This window comes from Oryzias latipes, chromosome 4, assembly GCF_053564925.1.
Source record: "Oryzias latipes strain Hd-rR chromosome 4, Olatipes_Hd-rR_3.1".
Lineage (NCBI taxonomy): Eukaryota > Metazoa > Chordata > Actinopteri > Beloniformes > Adrianichthyidae > Oryzias > Oryzias latipes.
Window position 1 is genome coordinate 25,310,287 of NC_136240.1, and position 17,592 is coordinate 25,327,878.

The 17,592-nt window shown below is 40.2% G+C and overlaps 1 protein-coding gene across 1 annotated transcript in view; it reads left to right on the forward strand.

The window, feature by feature from the left end:
- Positions 1-17,536, forward strand: part of LOC101167946 (1-phosphatidylinositol 4,5-bisphosphate phosphodiesterase gamma-1) — a 35,162-nt gene extending 17,626 nt beyond the window's left edge. The window contains exons 11-32 of the mRNA XM_023954402.2: positions 962-1,047; positions 1,170-1,290; positions 1,415-1,583; positions 3,207-3,326; positions 3,417-3,524; positions 4,631-4,815; positions 6,499-6,699; positions 8,133-8,252; positions 8,326-8,509; positions 8,941-9,018; positions 10,125-10,228; positions 10,305-10,401; positions 11,921-11,987; positions 12,425-12,591; positions 12,700-12,796; positions 12,880-13,104; positions 13,187-13,332; positions 13,763-13,877; positions 13,952-14,113; positions 15,047-15,135; positions 15,259-15,443; positions 15,694-17,536. Of these exons, the coding sequence (XP_023810170.1) occupies positions 962-1,047; positions 1,170-1,290; positions 1,415-1,583; positions 3,207-3,326; positions 3,417-3,524; positions 4,631-4,815; positions 6,499-6,699; positions 8,133-8,252; positions 8,326-8,509; positions 8,941-9,018; positions 10,125-10,228; positions 10,305-10,401; positions 11,921-11,987; positions 12,425-12,591; positions 12,700-12,796; positions 12,880-13,104; positions 13,187-13,332; positions 13,763-13,877; positions 13,952-14,113; positions 15,047-15,135; positions 15,259-15,443; positions 15,694-15,754 (2,887 nt within the window). The 3' untranslated portion in view covers positions 15,755-17,536. The remainder of the gene's footprint in view (positions 1-961; positions 1,048-1,169; positions 1,291-1,414; positions 1,584-3,206; positions 3,327-3,416; positions 3,525-4,630; positions 4,816-6,498; positions 6,700-8,132; positions 8,253-8,325; positions 8,510-8,940; positions 9,019-10,124; positions 10,229-10,304; positions 10,402-11,920; positions 11,988-12,424; positions 12,592-12,699; positions 12,797-12,879; positions 13,105-13,186; positions 13,333-13,762; positions 13,878-13,951; positions 14,114-15,046; positions 15,136-15,258; positions 15,444-15,693) is intronic.
- The last annotated feature ends 56 nt before the right edge of the window (positions 17,537-17,592 follow it).

Genomic DNA, 17,592 nt, shown 5'->3' on the forward strand with positions numbered 1-17,592 from the left:
GAGCGGTGAGCTGCAGCTGAACCGCGCTCGGGAGGCAGTAGCGTTAAGGGTCTTGCCTAAGGACCCTCACTGGGTGATGTTAATTGCTCGCCATTGATATGGTAATTGCCCCCAATACCACTGTTTATTCCCCTCCGGGAATCGAACCCTGCGTGGCAGCTCTTCACCTTACTAACCGAGCTACCCAACCGCCAATGGTCAGTGGGGGGGCCTGCTGAACACTCAGTGGTTCCTCAGCTTTGATGCACAGATTGAAAATGTTTAGGTATCAACATCACAGGATGAACACCATATACTAAATGTGTGTTCAAAAGCCCCCATTCAGCATGTTCTTGAACGCCGTCACACATGCCCAGATTGTACGTAGCTTGAGAATGTTGGCAGTGTTTCTTAGAAATGGGTTCAAATTTTCTGATATTCCTGTGACAATTTTTTCCTTTCTCTGTTTATGCAGACTTTTGGATTCTGCTACATACTGTATTTGTTATAATTGGGGGAGCCAGTTTAGCTCGTGCTGGTGCGCGGCGCCTTTCGTCCGTGAAACCAGGGTTCAAATTCGGGCTGCTCCCTGTTCCCTTCTCCATCTCTGTGCCGGTCCCAAGCCCAGTTACTTTGAGAGGGCTGCATCAGGAAGGGCATCCAGCGTAAAACATTGCCAAGTTTACCATGCGAATCTTCTGCAGTGACGTGGCTGATTCACTGTGGCGACCCCTGATGGGACAAGCCAAAAGTGAAAGAAGACTGTATTTGTTATAATTAAGGCATTTAGTCAGAAACACTCAAATGTTGTTTCCTCGGTTTATGAAAGGACCTAAAAAAATAAGGGAAGCTGCCATTTTTCATCTCTTGCGGTTATAAAAAAAAATTCCGACAAACTTAAGTTGCAGATAATGTTGCAAATGTTTTTTTAAACAAGTAATTTAGGTTTTTGATGTATTTTTTTCTGCTCCCCTGTTTTCAGTTACCTGACAGGTGACCAGTTTTCCAGCGAGTCATCTCTGGAAGCTTACGCCCGCTGTCTGAGGATGGGCTGTCGGTGCATTGAATGTGAGTCAGAGCTGCTTCTCTGCTGCTAATCTTCCTCAGTGTTGCTTCTGAAGTTTGTCTTTCTGTTGCACATATGTTTGTGATAAAGGATTCACTCTTTTCTCTGTTTTTTTACATGTCAGTGGACTGCTGGGATGGTCCCGAGGACCTGCCAATCATCTACCACGGCCACACTTTGACCTCCAAGATCAAATTCTTGGATGTGTTGCACACAATTAAGGAGCATGCCTTTGTCACGTCTGAGTGAGTTTATTACCCATAGTTCAGTAGGCAAAGAACATCTGAATAAAACATCTCCTTTCTTCATACTGACAGGAGTCTGACAGAATCACTACCGTTTCCTGCATTTCTCTCGGCACCTGTGCAGGTATCCTGTGATCTTGTCCATCGAGGACCACTGCAGTGTGGTCCAACAGAGAAACATGGCAACAAACTTCAAGAAAGTCTTTGGAGATCTGCTGCTCACAAAGCCGGTCGACAACAACGCAGATGAGCTCCCGTCTCCGTACCAGCTGCGCAGGAAGATTCTCATCAAGGTGCGTTTCGCTCTGCTCCTGTCTCCATTCTCAAATCTACTACACAAATCTACAAATAAACACGGAAAAAAACATATTTCTGATTAGTAAGACTTAGTCATTTGTAAAATGTCAATGTAAGTATGGTCAGTTCCTTTCACAAGGGTTACCTGCTGACCACATGACTTATTCCCCTTTTTTCACCTTTCAAAACAAAAGCATGCTTTACTAGAACAAAATACTCTAGTTTCCACTCAAGTTACACTTAAAAAAATAACGAAAGAAAATAGACAACGGACTTTGACAAAAACTGACTGGACAAACAAGAAAAACAAAAACAATTTTATTAAAAATGGAAAAAATATATTTACAAGAAATAAAAAAGAAATATTGTTATTTAGATTTGATTTAGATTTAGATTGTTGGCTTTTCTTTGCATTAATGTAGCGCTTTTCAGTCTTACAGTGTGATTTTTGGGGTAAAATAAGCCCACCAAAACACAATGTTTGAGTCAATGGAACCACAACAGTCGTATGTTTAGTGGGAAGTCATAACATTTTTTATAGGGCCTATATCATGCTATTCTTAACCTTTCAGATTAAACCATATCCACATATGATAATATATCACATTTGGCACACTAAAGAACATAAAAATAAAAAAAAGAAACAAGTTATTTTCGCAGCTCTTTTTCCAACCTTGAAGTAAAACGACTCAATCTCTGAGTTACCGCCTTTCGCTCCGTGTGGGTGCCGCCCATTTCATGACAAACTCCTAAACCTGTTGCAGCCTAAAACACATTTTTACTACTAAGAAGACATTGTCTTACGCCAAAAGGTGAGCTGTTGCTGTCTCTGTAGATTAAATGCAAGAGGAACCACTTGAGTTGATGCTAAACCTCTAGCTCCACAGAGAAAGTGGGTGTTTGTGTTAGCCTGGGGGCGATGCTGACAGTGCAGACTCTTCTTTGAAGGGGCTGTTTCGAACGTGGGGACCCAGTCATTCTCGTGGGTTGGGAAGGGCTGGTGCTCAGAGAGCAGGGGTATGCGTGAATGGTTTAAAACTACCCGTTTGGGGGTGTTTTTCACATTAAACACTATACACTTAAAAGCTAAAAAAAAAAGATTTTGCTTCATATAGGCCCTTAAAGGTGTTCTTTATATGAAAACAGTGATTATCAAACAGAACATTAAAAATGTATCGTTTGCATATATATTACACATGATTGACACAAAACTGCCCAAAGTGAAAACCTGCATCTAAATATATGTATGGAATGCATGTCATTTATTGGCAAAAGGGGAATGCTGGAAATTTTATTTTAAGATAGCCAATGAAAAATTGCTTCACATATCTGTCAACCCAAGAAAAAAAACAAAAAACATACTGTTGTTGCTAAGATACCATCAGTACATCAGCAAAAGTGATTTCAGGTGCAATTGATAACGACCTGTTGCTTCTTTTTTCTCCTTTGTCTTTCCTTCCTCCTATCTTTGTTTACCTTCTGTTTACTTTCTTCTAGGTTTTAAAGCCATTTTATGTCTTATTTTTAAATCTCACATTTGTGCACTTCTTACATTCCCCCCCCCCAGAATTCCTACAGCCTGTGTTCAGACAGCTGATCTATCTCTGTTTCATTTGCAGCACAAGAAATTGGTGGAAGGAACTTTATATGAAGAGGTGATGTCAGCCAGCTACTCTGAGAATGACATCAGCAACTCCCTGAAGAACGGCATCCTTTACCTGGAGGACCCCATCGACCATGTGAGCGTCTCCTCCAGCAGAGCAGCAGCTGGAGAGCTGCTGTAACGCATCCAAACTGACTCTTTCTGTTTGTTCTGTGCGATTTTCCAGACATGGACGCCACACTATTTTGTCTTGACCAGTAATAAGATTTACTACTCAGAGGAGACGTCTCATTACCAAACAGCGGATGAAGAGGAGGATGATGAAGGAAAAGAGGTAAGGAGGATACTTAGATACACCTACTGTTAGCTCTAAAAAAACAAAAACAACAGTCATATACACACCATTATTTATCCACACCTACTGGTGTATTCTGGAGAATAGTTTTGTTTTGTGGGGAATTATGAAGTTCATTGTTAACTCCATGACCACTAGATATGTTGTAGCTGTAAATCAAGCTCAAAGTATGATCCCTCTACCATCATGTTTTACATTTGGTATATAGTAGTACTACTAAAATCATGTATTATTATTTGTTCTACTGAGCATTAAGACAAAAAAAAAGCCTAGTTTTAAGCTGGCCGTGGTGCAGAGGTAGGGCGGTGATTGTAGATTGCAGGTTCGGTTCCTGCCTTGCCTGCCTATGTGTTGAGGTGTCTTCGGGCAAGACACTTAATGCCACATTACCAGAAGCCATCATTGTGTTAATGTGTGGTGTGCACGTGTGAATGGGACTGTGACGATAAAGCGCCTTGTGCCTTCAAAAAAGGTAGTAAAGTGCTGTACAAGTGTACCATTTACCATATAGGTATACACCATTTACCAAAAGACATTTTTAAGGTTCTTTGAATGAAACTTTGTGGATCTCAGCTGTTCGTCTGAGTAACAAGTTTTGTCTTTGGAACTTTTCTTGTTTAACCTATAAAGTTTCTGATGCAAGACGATAAATTTTAGAATAGAATAAAACTTTATAGATCCCACAAAGTGAAAATCAGCGATTATTACATAAATAAGTTACCTTTATAACAAAATTCCAACTTATGATGATCATTTTATTAGAATCTAATTATTAGCAGGACCTTGCAATAACCCTAAATAATTTGAAAGCAGTTTGGGGTATCAAGTATTGCTTTCATATTTTTGCACCTTTTCAGCTTTATGGTTGGTGTTTCATGTTCCACTGTATGTCACTATAATTAATACTATTAAAGAAAACGTGGGATAATAGGAGTGAACCTAATTGATTGTAAACTGGACAAAATGGTAACAAAGCAAAATCAAAAATGTTGATGGAAATAGCTTGAGAGTGCACGCTTAAGATAATATTTGCCTATTAAATCATAAACTAAAATAATTATTTTTCTCTTCTGTAATCCTTTCAGGAGTGCAACAACAACGAGCAGCACTGTGCAGAGCGCTGGTTCCACGGGAAGTTAGGTGGAGGGCGGGATGGCCGGCAGGTGGCTGAGAAGCTCCTGCAGGACTACTGTGAAGGCGGAGGAAAAGACGGCACCTTCCTGGTGCGCGAGAGTGAGACTTTTGTGGGAGACTACACCCTTTCCTTCTGGTCAGTATTACTTGTGTTACACTGACTGTTTATGAGATCTGGACTCAGCATCCCTTCCCCCTTCACGTTTCAAATAGGAAGTACTCGCTCATTCCAAATAGTCAAAATTCCATAGACTTCTATAGAGAAATAAACAGCTTTTACTCAGTCATTCTATTTATTCTTGTTAATCCTTTTTTAAAAAAAAAATACTTTTTCTGTATTGAAAATTATTCTAGTTATAAACTCACCAACCAAATGCCACAATAGAAATATATGGCCTCACATCAAACCTTAGAAATATTTACTGGCACATTCTCCCGACCCTGCTTTCAAGTGGTAGGGGTGTGGCCTTCCAACAATCTCATTCCTGATTGGAGAGAGCGGTTGCCGTAAAAACATAGACTCAGACTGACTCAGACTAATCACTGCTTACTGACGCAGTCTGATCCAACACGTCCATGTCATTAAAAATGGCGACTGAATTGACTAGCTGGAGATGGAAGCAAGTACGGTAATTTATTTGGGGTGACGTCACACTCGCTCAGTCCAGTTCTTATTTACACTCAATGTTGAGTTACAGCCTGACAGACAGACATTCATTTAACGTAAAAATCAACTAATTTTCCCCATTTGACTTTGACACATTTCCAAAAATGTCATTTTTCATGTTTTCCCCTTTTTGTTTACATTAAAATAGCTAACATATGTTGGCTAGGCTTGTTTATTCTTATTTCTCAGAGTAATCTGCATGTGTTTTGTCTCTTACATATATTCAAACCCTGATGCTAAGGAATCGAAAATGCACATTTTCTCAAAACTTGACTGGTTCAACAGAAGTACTATAAATTGTCTTGTAAACAATGTTGATATACGCCCTTCCTTTCACCCTTTATCCATTGTCCATCTAACTATAATAAAAATAATAATACATTTTATTTCAAGCGCCTTTCAGGTCACCCAAGGTCGCTGTACAAGGTTAAAAATAACAAAAACAGAATAAAACATCAATAAGAAATGATCAGAGTAAAACATGAGTAAACATAAAGACATAGAAACAGGATAAAAACAGGATAGAAAAACAGACAAATGAGGTTGTGTTAACTGAATGAATTAACTGTATGATTGTTTGAAGAGATGAGTCTTGAATTTGGTGTCGGTGTCGGTATTGCATAGATCTTGAGGAAGAGAATTCCATAGCTATATCAAAATATAACTATTTCAAATATGAAAATCCTGAGGACTCAAAAATGGCAGAACACACAAGATTTGTTTTTGCTAAAATACTTTTTTTTCAGCCCCAATAAATGAAGTTTGCATTGTTGTTATTGCCACATTGAATGGGCAAAGTCATAATCTAAATCAGAATAGATTTCACATATATCTCACATGTGAGCCAAGGTAATTTTTAGAGGTAGAGGTGTCCAACTCCAGGCCTCGAGGGCCGGCCTCATGCTGGTTTTCCAGAAATCCTGCCTTATCTGCTGTTGATTACCTGGATTAGGTGTGTTTAACCAATGGCTTCAATGGCAGGTTGGTTGGAAAACCTGTTGGCCCTCAAGGCCTGGAATTAGACACCCATGGAAGATGTAATGTAATGTAAAATTATAAAATTAAACCGTTTTAAATCGACTGTTGCCAGTTAAACACCGCTCGCCGAGTTCCCCCATTCAGAGCTCTAATCACCTCAGGCGTGTCCTCCAGGCGCTCCGGGCGAGTCCAGCACTGCAGGATCCACTCACGGCAGGAGTCCGGCTCCACCCGCTTCTACCTGACGGACAACCTGGTGTTTGACAGCCTCTACCGCCTCATCTGTCACTACAGAGACACGCCGCTGCGCTGCAACGAGTTTGAGATGAGGCTGGGCAACCCTGTGCCACAACCCAATGCTCACGAGAGCCGAGAGTGAGTGGCAGATGTCCCAGAACATCACATAATATCATCTCTTGATGTTGTAGTCCTGCAGTAAAACATTTTTTTTTTCTTCTTTTTTAACTTGTCCTGTCCAACAGCTGGGCAGACAGATGAGAGCTGAAGGCCTCTTGTGTTGGACATATTTTACTTTAACAAGAGGGGTTATTAATCTTCATACAAACCAAAGGCATGACTGAATAAACCCCTTTTGTAATTGAGGCCAAACTTTATTCATTTCAGTTATGTTTGAAAATCTTTGGTGTTGGACCGGACGGAAAAGGAAAGGAGGGAAGAAGAGAGAGGCACGTTATAGAGGGGGGGGGGGGGGGGGGGTGATAGTGGGAGGGGGGGATTAGACCATGAAGCAGCATAGAGCAGACAAGTTTAATGGTTGTTTATCATTGCGGCAGGGCTCAAATGTAGTACAGAAAGGGCGGGGCCTGTCCACACACACTCTGAAATGTCATCAACACACCTGCTAGCTGCAAAAATGTCGACATGTCAACATGTACACAAAACAGATAGTGTTCACACACGCATACCTATGCCTTTAAACCAACTAGTGTGAGATCTTTCATTCATTCAATCATGCAAACTATCAGTGCAAAGGTGAGCTAACACCTGTGCTCAGGTGAGTGTTTATGTTCTTCTAAAAGTAAAGTAAAACATTTTTTGAATCTTTGTCAAGGTAATTGATCCGAAGTTTTTATTTTTAAATCAGTCTTTACCTTGTTTTGTTAGCTTTTTCCAAATGTCCAAACACCTTCAAAATAAAAATAAAACAATTCATAGAAGCTATTTTTTTGAAAAATTAAACTATTAAATATCTAGAAGAGAAGCTACAGATAGTGTCACTTAGAAAAGGTAGATGTCTTTCTGGAACTCAGAATAGGTTTTGAGTTGTAGTAGGGAATTTAGTCAGACCAAAGTGTCTGGTGTCAGGTTTAAGTCCAAGGCAAGTCTCAGGTCTCTGCACTAGTGTCTCATGTCAGAAGTTCAAGACCCAGCAAGTTTCCGGTTATACTTGGTAATAAACTAGTCTTTGACAAAAGGTCCAAGTTGATTTCCAAGTCTCAAAAGATTCAAGCGATAGCTCTCCTGTATCACACAGAAAGTGCTGTGCTTCACAGACAATATTTGCTTTTAGTGTGTTTTTTTTTTAGTTCTAACCAACTGACAAACGGGGACTTCTTCTCTGTTTATAAGCCCTCTGTGCTTAAAATATTAAGAGAGTACGTGAAGAGTTTTGCTCAGTTTACAGTTTTTAGATCCAGAAGATGCTGATAAATGTTTAACAGTTCAGAGGGAAAAATAAATCTAGTTTGCCTACAAATGACATTTCTGAAGATCAGTACTGTAAATGGAAGATGTTTTAATAGCAAGAAAACCCACACATTGATACTAAATGTTCTCTGGCCGTCCAGGTGGTACCATTCCAGTCTGTCCCGCGTTCAGGCTGAACACATGCTGATGCGTGTCCCGAGGGACGGAGCTTTTTTGGTGCGCAAACGTAGCGAACACAACTCCTACGCCATCTCCTTCAGGTAGAACATCAGCGCACAAGTTTCAAGACTTTCACAACAATCCACAGTCATCGTTTTCTGTTGCTTTCTGCAGGGCGGAAGGTAAGATCAAGCACTGCCGCATCCAGCAGGAGGGTCGGCTTTTCATGCTGGGAAGCTCAGCCGAGTTTGAGAGTCTGGTGGATCTTGTGAGCTACTATGAGAAGCATCCTCTGTACCGCAAGATGAGGCTCCGCTATCCCATCAACGAGGACACTCTGGACAGGATGGGCACCACGGTGAGTCAGATAGGCAGATAAAAGCAGTCTGTTAGTTGAGTCAAAGTGAAAAAGGAGTTTTGTTAATTAAATATATGGATCCAAAAAAGATTTTCTCTTAAATTTTCATTGACGAATTCTCGGATTTCTCAATGAAATTTCCAAATTTCCCCATTTGAATGACCGATTACATGAACATAGTTTTTCATAATAAAAGAAATACGGTTTTAAAAAGTAAAAGAGATTTGACATATATCTAATCACATTTAAAATCAAATGAATTCAGGATTCAGTGACATCTGGTAAAACCTAAACAAAAACAGGAGCACGTATGACATATTTTCTCAAAACTTTCACTAGAAAAAAGCAAGAAGATAACATTAAAATTATTATTATTATTTAATGTTGTCCTTGTATATACCTTGTTTTTCTTTTTGCTGTTGTTCTTGCAGGAACTCGATTATGGAGCGTTGTATGAAGTCCGCACGCCTCATTTCTACGTGGAAGCCAATAAGATGCCCACAGCTCGGGTAAGTAAAACACTCGGTTTTCTGTTTGAAAGTAAAGGATGATCCAATTCGGTTCTCTTTTTCTGACAACCACTAGCAGCCGCTAGCAGAGAAACACCTAAGGGCAGCATTCACTTACAATATTGGAACAACTATTTTTGTTTATTTGTAAAGATGGATGTCCCGTTTGGAAGAGGAGAAAAACCTGCAGGAATCAATCAATGAATCAACTAAACAATAGGGAGAAAGTAAGAATAAACCTTCAAGGTTGTTGAGTCAGAGCTCGACATTGAGACAAAGACATGTTCTGGGGGATCAACAGCTTGTTATCTGGTTATTTTCGCCTATAAAAATGTGTCCGTAGGAGGTAATACAATCTTCATGTTCCTGAAAGATGGTGATTGTCTAGTTAAAAAACCTCCTTAACCTAAAAAGGATTCATCCAGTTGACATTTATAAAGTTAAAATTTGTTTTAAGTTTAAACAACAATTCTTTTTTTATCATTAGTGATTCATAGGAAGTAAATTAGCTTTTATTTCAATTTGTAAACATAAAAATAATTTGCTTTCTCAATCAAAATGTGTGCAGCTAAAATTCAATTTAATCCTCCGTACTGGTCTTAATTTCTATGATCCTTTGTCTTGAATCTACATTTTTATTGTTGTGTCACTCAGTGGTATTTTTTTCATTCACACAAAAGACATTTTTATGGAATTAACATAAATGTGGATCAAGAGTCTTGCTTGCTGGGTAGGGCCTTTTTTCTGTGGGCGCTTCTTTCTGTCAGTTGGGGGCAGTGCAGCCTCCTCTGAAGTTCTTTTTCCCTTTGCAGAATATTCATGTTCCCGATCCTTCTTCTTTTTTTTTTCTTTTTTTTTTACAGTTGCCATTGTATTAAAAAAAAGTGAAGGCAGGGTACACCCTGAACAGGTTGCCAGTCTTTCACAGGGCACTTCCTGCCAACAGTTTAGCCAGTAAAAACTGCAGCAATACACTTAACATTTCTGATATGTAATTTAACCATATAACTATTAATACTTTAATAACTTGTATGTGGTCACATCTATATTTACATACATGTATTATTGAAGAGGTGTTGAAAATAAGTGTGTCCTGCATGTTTCAGTGCACCGTCAAAGCTCTGTATGACTACAGAGCACAGAGAGAGGACGAGCTCTGTTTCCCCAAACAAGCGCTCATCCTCAATGTGGACAAGCAGGAGGGCGGCTGGTAAGTCCAGAAGCGAGCTGAGCAGCTTCCTCTAAGGTTTTTGTTGAAGCACGTCACACACATGCAATGTTTTTAGGTGGAGAGGTGACTATGGAGGAAAGAAGCAGCTGTGGTTTCCTGCCAACTACGTGGAGGAGGTGCCCACCTCTCCCACCAGAGAACTGGATGAAGCGGTGAGCTTGTACAAAAATGCAAAGAAGTTTTTAAAATGGATGATCTCTTCTTCTTTCATTTTGGCTGAAGATTCCTATGTGTTTATCTGTGGGCATTTGAAAAAAAAAAATTAAGGGATAAAAGCCCATCAGAAAAAAATTTCTTTAACTTAATCATTACTATAAATTGGGTCAAAATGTATTCGGCGTTTGCAGTTTCTGCAACATGACCCATTTAAAGAGATGATAGACGTATTTAATAATCATCATTGATGCACTTCACCTGTGAGTGACAAACTATAAAAATTCAGGAATTCAGGAAATCACATTGTGCAGTGTAATTCCTGTTACAACGAAGGCTTACGAATGACCAAAAATGGGTTATTTCCAATTTTCTATTTTCTGCACCATCATACAAATGGTGCAGAAAATAATTCTATAAAAATTATGAAAGATGTTTATTCTTAATTCTTTTTTATACAGTATTCCCCCCCTATTTACGGGGGTTAGGGACCAGAGACACCTGCAAATATACCAAATCCATGAATGCAGAGAACCACCACACCACCCCTGCGGGGTGAAGAATGTCCGTCACAGAGTCTTACTCATTAAAAAACCTTCTGAAACATTGCTGATGCTTTGTGAAGCATTTATTAAAGAACATTGGAACATACAAAGAGTTCTTGTTTAATTCAGAGCAATAGACTGTACCATAGCACTTTAGAGCACACCTTAGGAGTGTCTCTCTGTGCCTTAAAACCAGGAGCTTGTGCTTCCTCTTTCATCAGTTAAGTGTGAAAGGTCATCTTCTTCCAGAAGAGGCCGGTTTAATCTATCATTCATTCCACCAGATGATAATTATTCTCCACCAATATCTTCCTCGGCGTTTCAGGATGTTTTTTCCAGACGCTTCTGAGTCAGCTGATGCCATTTCTCCATGCAGGGGCACAAACGTTCGTTATAGCAATTCAGGAACCGGTAGAAGCTGTGAAATGTTCTTTAGCACCCGGCAAGGAAGGCGACAGGCTGGCGTGCTCTTCGTCTCTGCTCCCCTCCTCTCTCATAAAGCATTCTTAGCTGAGTTTTTGTGATGAACGGGAGAAAACTGTCAATAGTGAAATGCGCAGGGGAACTCTGTGCTATGTTTCTCACAGCTGAAGTCTATCTATGATAAACTCCACAGATTTTTTACAATGGGACAAAATGCAGAATCTGTGACTGACAAATGTTTTTTTGCCTGCTATGTATTTTTTTCTGAAATAATGAATTAGAGAGAGAGCTGATTTATGTTATCGTACTTCTGAAAGCCTCTCTTGCTTTGTGTTGTGTGTTTGGAATCAAGAAATGTTTTATAGGCTTGAAGAAAATACTTTTTTGCTTCTGCGTTTAACTTTTGTTCTGCCTTTTTCTCTTAAGAGGGCTGTGCAAACGAGAATTTTCTGTTTCAAACTTCCCTTTTTGTCTTTACTTTATACTTTTGAGTCCCTGTACCTTGTTTTTTGAATGAAACTCCTGTGAGACTGGTGTTTGTGTGTTTCAGTCATCAGAGAACAGTCCTCTGGGTAACCTCCTGAAGGGCTTCATCGATGTACCCACCTGCCATGTTGGTGAGAAACAAAACCTGCTCTAAAAATGAGGCTGAAAATTGATCTTCTACCAGAATTGTGTTATTGCTGCTGTTTGACTTGATTCAATTGTGTTTTTTTCTCAGTTCTTTTAGTCAATGTTTTTCTTTTTGATTTTATTTGTCTAAAAGTTGCTTTAATTGGTTAGATTGTGATAATTTGACTTGGTTATGATGTATTTTGCACAACAATGCAGCAAAAATTATGCAAAAATTCTTTTGGTTAAATTGTGGGTAAAGTTAGTTAAAGCTGTTGTTTTCTGATAATTTTTTTTGACTTTCATTTTATTATTGTTTAAGCCTTGATATGCAGAATGTAAAAAAGGTTTTTATTTTATTTTTGAATAAAATACTGGTCCAGACGTGGCTTTTCTTGGATAAAGCTCTGCTGTAACACTGCTTCTCCATGGATGCCTGCAGTGGTCCATAAAGACGGGAAGAACTTGCGGCCCTTCGTGTTCACCATTCACTCCCAGAACATGTCCTCTCACCCGGTCCAGACTCTAGACGTGGCTGCTGACACCCTGGAGGATCTCTCCAGTTGGGTTGGCAAAATCAAGGAGGCCACCCAAAATGCTGATGCTCGGGTTGGTACCAGAACACGGACCAGCAGACAGCAGCGTTTGATTGGTATATGACCCCAGCCTCTCTGTATCTTTATGGCGCTTTGTTTGTGTATATCTCCATGGTAACAGATGCAAGAGGAGAAACAGATGGAGAGGAGAAAGAAGATTGCAGTGGAGCTGTCCGATCTGGTGGTTTACTGCAGACCTGTCCCTTTCAACGAGGACAGTGAGCATCACTTCTTCAGTTTACAAGATCTTTATTCGCGCATCGACATGCGTCAGAATTGTTTTGAATTCTTTCACTTACAGAAATTGGGACGGAGCGCGCCTGTTACCGGGACATGTCCTCCTTCCCTGAGACAAAGGCAGAGAAGTTTGCGACTCGAGGTCGAGGGAAGCGTTTCCTGCAGTACAATCGCCGCCAGCTGTCTAGAGTTTACCCCAGAGGGCAGAGACTGGACTCTTCAAACTACGACCCACTTCCCATGTGGCTCTGCGGCTCCCAGCTGGTGGCTCTAAATTTCCAGACACCAGGTCCGACTGAAGTCCCCTTTTCATGTTTAATGAGCTCACCATAAATGTAAGCGGAGAGGAAAAATAATCTTTAATGTTGCAGATAAACCCATGCAGCTGAACCAGGCTTTGTTCATGCTGGGAGGTGGCAGCGGCTACGTCCCTCAGCCTGACATCATGAGGGACGACGCCTTCGACCCTTTCGACAAAGACACGCTGCATGTGGAGCCAATTACCATCCAGATCCAGGTCAGAGACATGTTTTGTATTGCTTGGAGACATTAAAAGAATAAAGCTTTAAAAAGAAACAAAGTGGCTATTTACCACAAGTGGTGGGTGTTATTTTACACTCCATAAAATAATGACTAAAAGTATCATTCTGATTCAATATTTCAGAAAAATAATGGGTGTTTTGCAGCCTTTCTTCTTTTAAATTCGATTTAAGCATATTTTTTTCTTTAAGAAGTGTATTCTACATTTTAATTTTAGGGATGTTTAAAAAAGAAAGACTGATACTTATTTTTTACTTTACAGTTCTTTTTAAACTAAAAACTTTTTTTTGTTTTCTTTCACCAAAGAGCCACATGTGGCAGTGGAGCTTGAAGACCCCTGCTCTTATATGTATCATTGACCAGCTTTAGACTAGTGTTTTATGTTTGGATCGTGCACTTCTTTCCAGGTGCTTGGAGCCCGACATCTCCCCAAAAACGGCCGCAGCATCGTGTGTCCTTTTGTGGAAATGGAGATCTGTGGAGCCGATTACGACTGCTGCAAGTTCAAGACTGATGTTGTCGGTGAGGGATTGATCCCTAATGTTGTTGTTCTCGTATCCATACCAGCTGTAGAGTAACAATCTGATCCGTTGCAGCTGATAACGGCCTGAATCCAGTGTGGCTGCAGAAACAGTTTGTGTTTGACATCCACAATCCCACCTTCTCCTTCCTGCGCTTCACTGTGTACGAAGAGGACATGTTCAGCGACCCCAACTTTCTGGCGCAGGCGACGTACCCAGTCCGCCTGTTGCGAACAGGTGAACCTTCTATCTGTAGGATCTTAATTCCAGTCTTTCTATTCATTGTTCAAGTGCATGGAGATTTTTCTGAGCTCATAAAGAGATACTGAAAAGTTCAGTTTTATTGTTTTCTGATTATTGTGGGTGTTACATCTGTGTGTGTAAGGCTCAAGTTATTGTGGATCACAGAGACGGTGGGGTTAGCTTGGGATCTATAGCTTAGACCTTAGTCACAACTGCCCATACAGGTGGATCCTGGGCTGCAACCTGCGGCTGAAAAATGTGTACTCTTGCAGATAGCCCACAGCAAATATTAAAGTCATAGTTTGCTTGTCTCACCCAAAAATGTTCATGAACATGTTTTTCTAGGGGCATCCTGTGGGTGACAGGTCATAGACAACACTTAAATAACACGTAAGAGTAAGTAAGGGTAAAGTAGATGAGATTCCAGCATGTGGTATGTAACCCTGCACATGCACATAGATAATTGCATAATTGAAAGCACTGCCCAAGAGCCTTATTGTGGCGGAACCAATACCCCCTTAAAAACGTCCGGGGTTAGGTTAGTGCTTCCTTCCATTTGTGTTTTTAAACATATTTTCTATATTTTATAAAAAACAAACAGAGCTGTTTACCAAGAAAAATCATAAAGCTCAGAGATGGCATGTAAGATGAGAAGAGTAGGGAGCAGAGAACACAACCCTGTGGAACACCATTAAGACTGCTTGTAATTTTCCATTAGGAAAAATCTATGTACTGACTTGTATTAATGCTGGGTCTGGTGAAGATGCGACTGCTTGTAAAGGAGAGGAAAGAATGAACTTGTGGACATGAGGCAGGGTAATGTGAGACTAGATGTTCTCGGTTTAGCTGGAAAAGAAGGAATGTCTCAGGATTTTAACAATTGTTCATAATCATTAACACTTTTTAACAATTTTTGCTGTGTTAAAGGGTACAGAAGTGTTCCTCTGAAAAACAGCTACAGTGAGGAGCTGGAATTGGCGTCTCTTTTGGTTCATATAGAGATTGTCAATGCAAAGGTGGGTTTAAGAGGTTCCACATGCGTGACAGAATAAAAATTGACCTGGAGTTTCAAGGGTCCATCAACAAGCTATTAACTAAACAGGCGTTGTCTGATCCCTATCCCCACTCTTCATTAATAGGAAGAAGACGATGAGAACTTGTATACATCAATCCAGCGGCTTCGGGATCGAACCAGCGAGCTGTCCACCCAGGTGTCTCTCCTGGAGAGGGCAGGCTCTGCAGACCTTAGCTACCAGCAGAGTCTGGAAGAGCTGCGAGCTGCTCAGGACCAGCTGAGCGAGCTGGTGGAGGCTCGCAACCGCAGGCAAGTAATCACATGACTCATAAACCTTGGAAAGAAACACAGAAACAGTAAAGGAAAAGGATAAAAAAACATCAGAGAGAAGAATTAAATGTTACAAAGAATATATTTCACCAGCTGAAAAAATCTGAGCTAAAATCAGAATAAGTGGGACAAGAATTGAAAAAAATGAAAAGAAATATGTTTGGGTTCGTTTTACTTTTGTTAGGGCATATTTTGTGTTGAATCTTAAAGTCCTCTCACTTTTCTTTAGGCTGACAGAGAAGAAGAGGAGGGAGAAGCTGAGGCAGCAGGTGGCGGCAAAGCGAAGCTAGCCATCTCATCCAGCGCGATATCCATCTCATCCAGACGATATCTCCACTGCAGCAATATTAAACATGAAATATGTAACTGGGGAAAAAATGCATGAAACTAACCAAATTCCTTATTAGTAGGAAGTGGGATGTCCTGGTGCTAACAAACGCAGAAACACAAGCACAGAGTGACAACACTTAACTAAGCTATAAAGCAATCATGCTAAAGGGCTGTTATGCATCGAGAGCATTCTGGAGCTAAAAAGCAGAGCTGCTTATCTTTTTAGTAATTGAATGAATCACGAATCACCCTTTTTATATGCCATTTTTATCATAAATTCTTTATATGGTCACATTTTGAGAAAACAATTTAATTGCAGTAGATTTTGAACAGGTAACTAAAAAATTGGCAGCAAAATTCTACATGAAAAGAAACCACTTGAAAGGAAATATTGATAAATATGTAGTTTGTTTTATAAAGAAATGCACTTAATACATTCCTGGTGCAGGAATGTAGGAAGTAAATCCATTTGTGGCCTCTCAGCTCAATAAATCCCATCTAATGGAATCAATGGCCACAAATATAAAAAACAAAGCCTGTGGGCCAGTCTGCTCTCAATGCCTTTCAGGTTTTAAGGGGAAAAACTGGTTAAAAAGGGAGACAAATTCTCAGGTTATTCTCAAATAAAGTAAAAAACTCACATGTTGGTATAAAAGGAGCATTGCTGAAAGGAAATATCTCAAACGTGCCTTTGTTGATGGCCTTTGTTGCTCTAGTGAAGGAAAACTGGCTGCTTTTTTTTTTACAACTGGAAAGGTATGAAAACTGGATAAGGTGATCTCCTGTTGGCTCAGACCACTATACTCATTAAGGATTTAAGACTGACTAAGATCCTCCTGATCAAGTCTTGGTTTGGGGGATCTCATGAACTCCTTTCCCTCTATGTCCCATTGGGGAGAGCACAAACTGTACAAAGAGGTCAGTAAATCCTTCTACAAGGGCTCGAGGTTTATCCACACTACTTTCAAGTGTGCAGGAACTAAAAAAGGGGCAAGTACCCTCACCCTCCTGGATGTCGCTCGCACTGGGGCTCCAGTGTGTTACACACATTTGTATAAGCTATGTAAGGGCTATTAGCACTCAGCTCGGATTCAGCGCCTCACGCCTGAAACAGGATGGGTTCCATCATCTGGCTCTAATCAACAGATGTGGCTCAGCTTGTCCTGGACCTGCCAGAACTATTCTGGTCTGAGCCTTTGCATGTTTTCATGTCTCACTCCAACTAATTTATATAACTTCTTATTTATCAGTAGATCCTGTTTTCATGGAGATAGAAATGATAGAAATATATTAGAAGAATCCTTATGGAGTAAAAATCAAGACCATAAAATCCCCTTTAAATGTTCCCACGGACTGTGGAGATTCTCAGTCATTCAGCTCTTGCATCACAGGAATCAGTTCCTCAGGGCAGCTGAACTTTTAAAGATTCACATAAAAGACATTTGGAATAACATCCTAGTGCCCCTTTGGTTCTGAGCTGAAAAAGCTATTCGTATTAGCAGTCAAATGCCTTCTAGATCAACGTTGAAGAATAGAACCCTTTTGTCCCCGTAGACCCAAACCAGACTTTTTCCCAGCAGCTCTATTGGGAGCTCTATGCAAACCTTCTTGGCCTACAGTCATTGTGTGTTAAGTGATTTGACAGAAGTTTTCTTCTTTCTGTACTTAAGGCCATTGTCAGTATTATTACTCTGCATTTCAGATCAAGTGCAAGTTCCCAGTAAATAAAGCTCTTTCATGGACCCATGGGGTCAGCTTGTTCCTTGTTTCTATTTATGTCAACCTTTTTGCACACCCC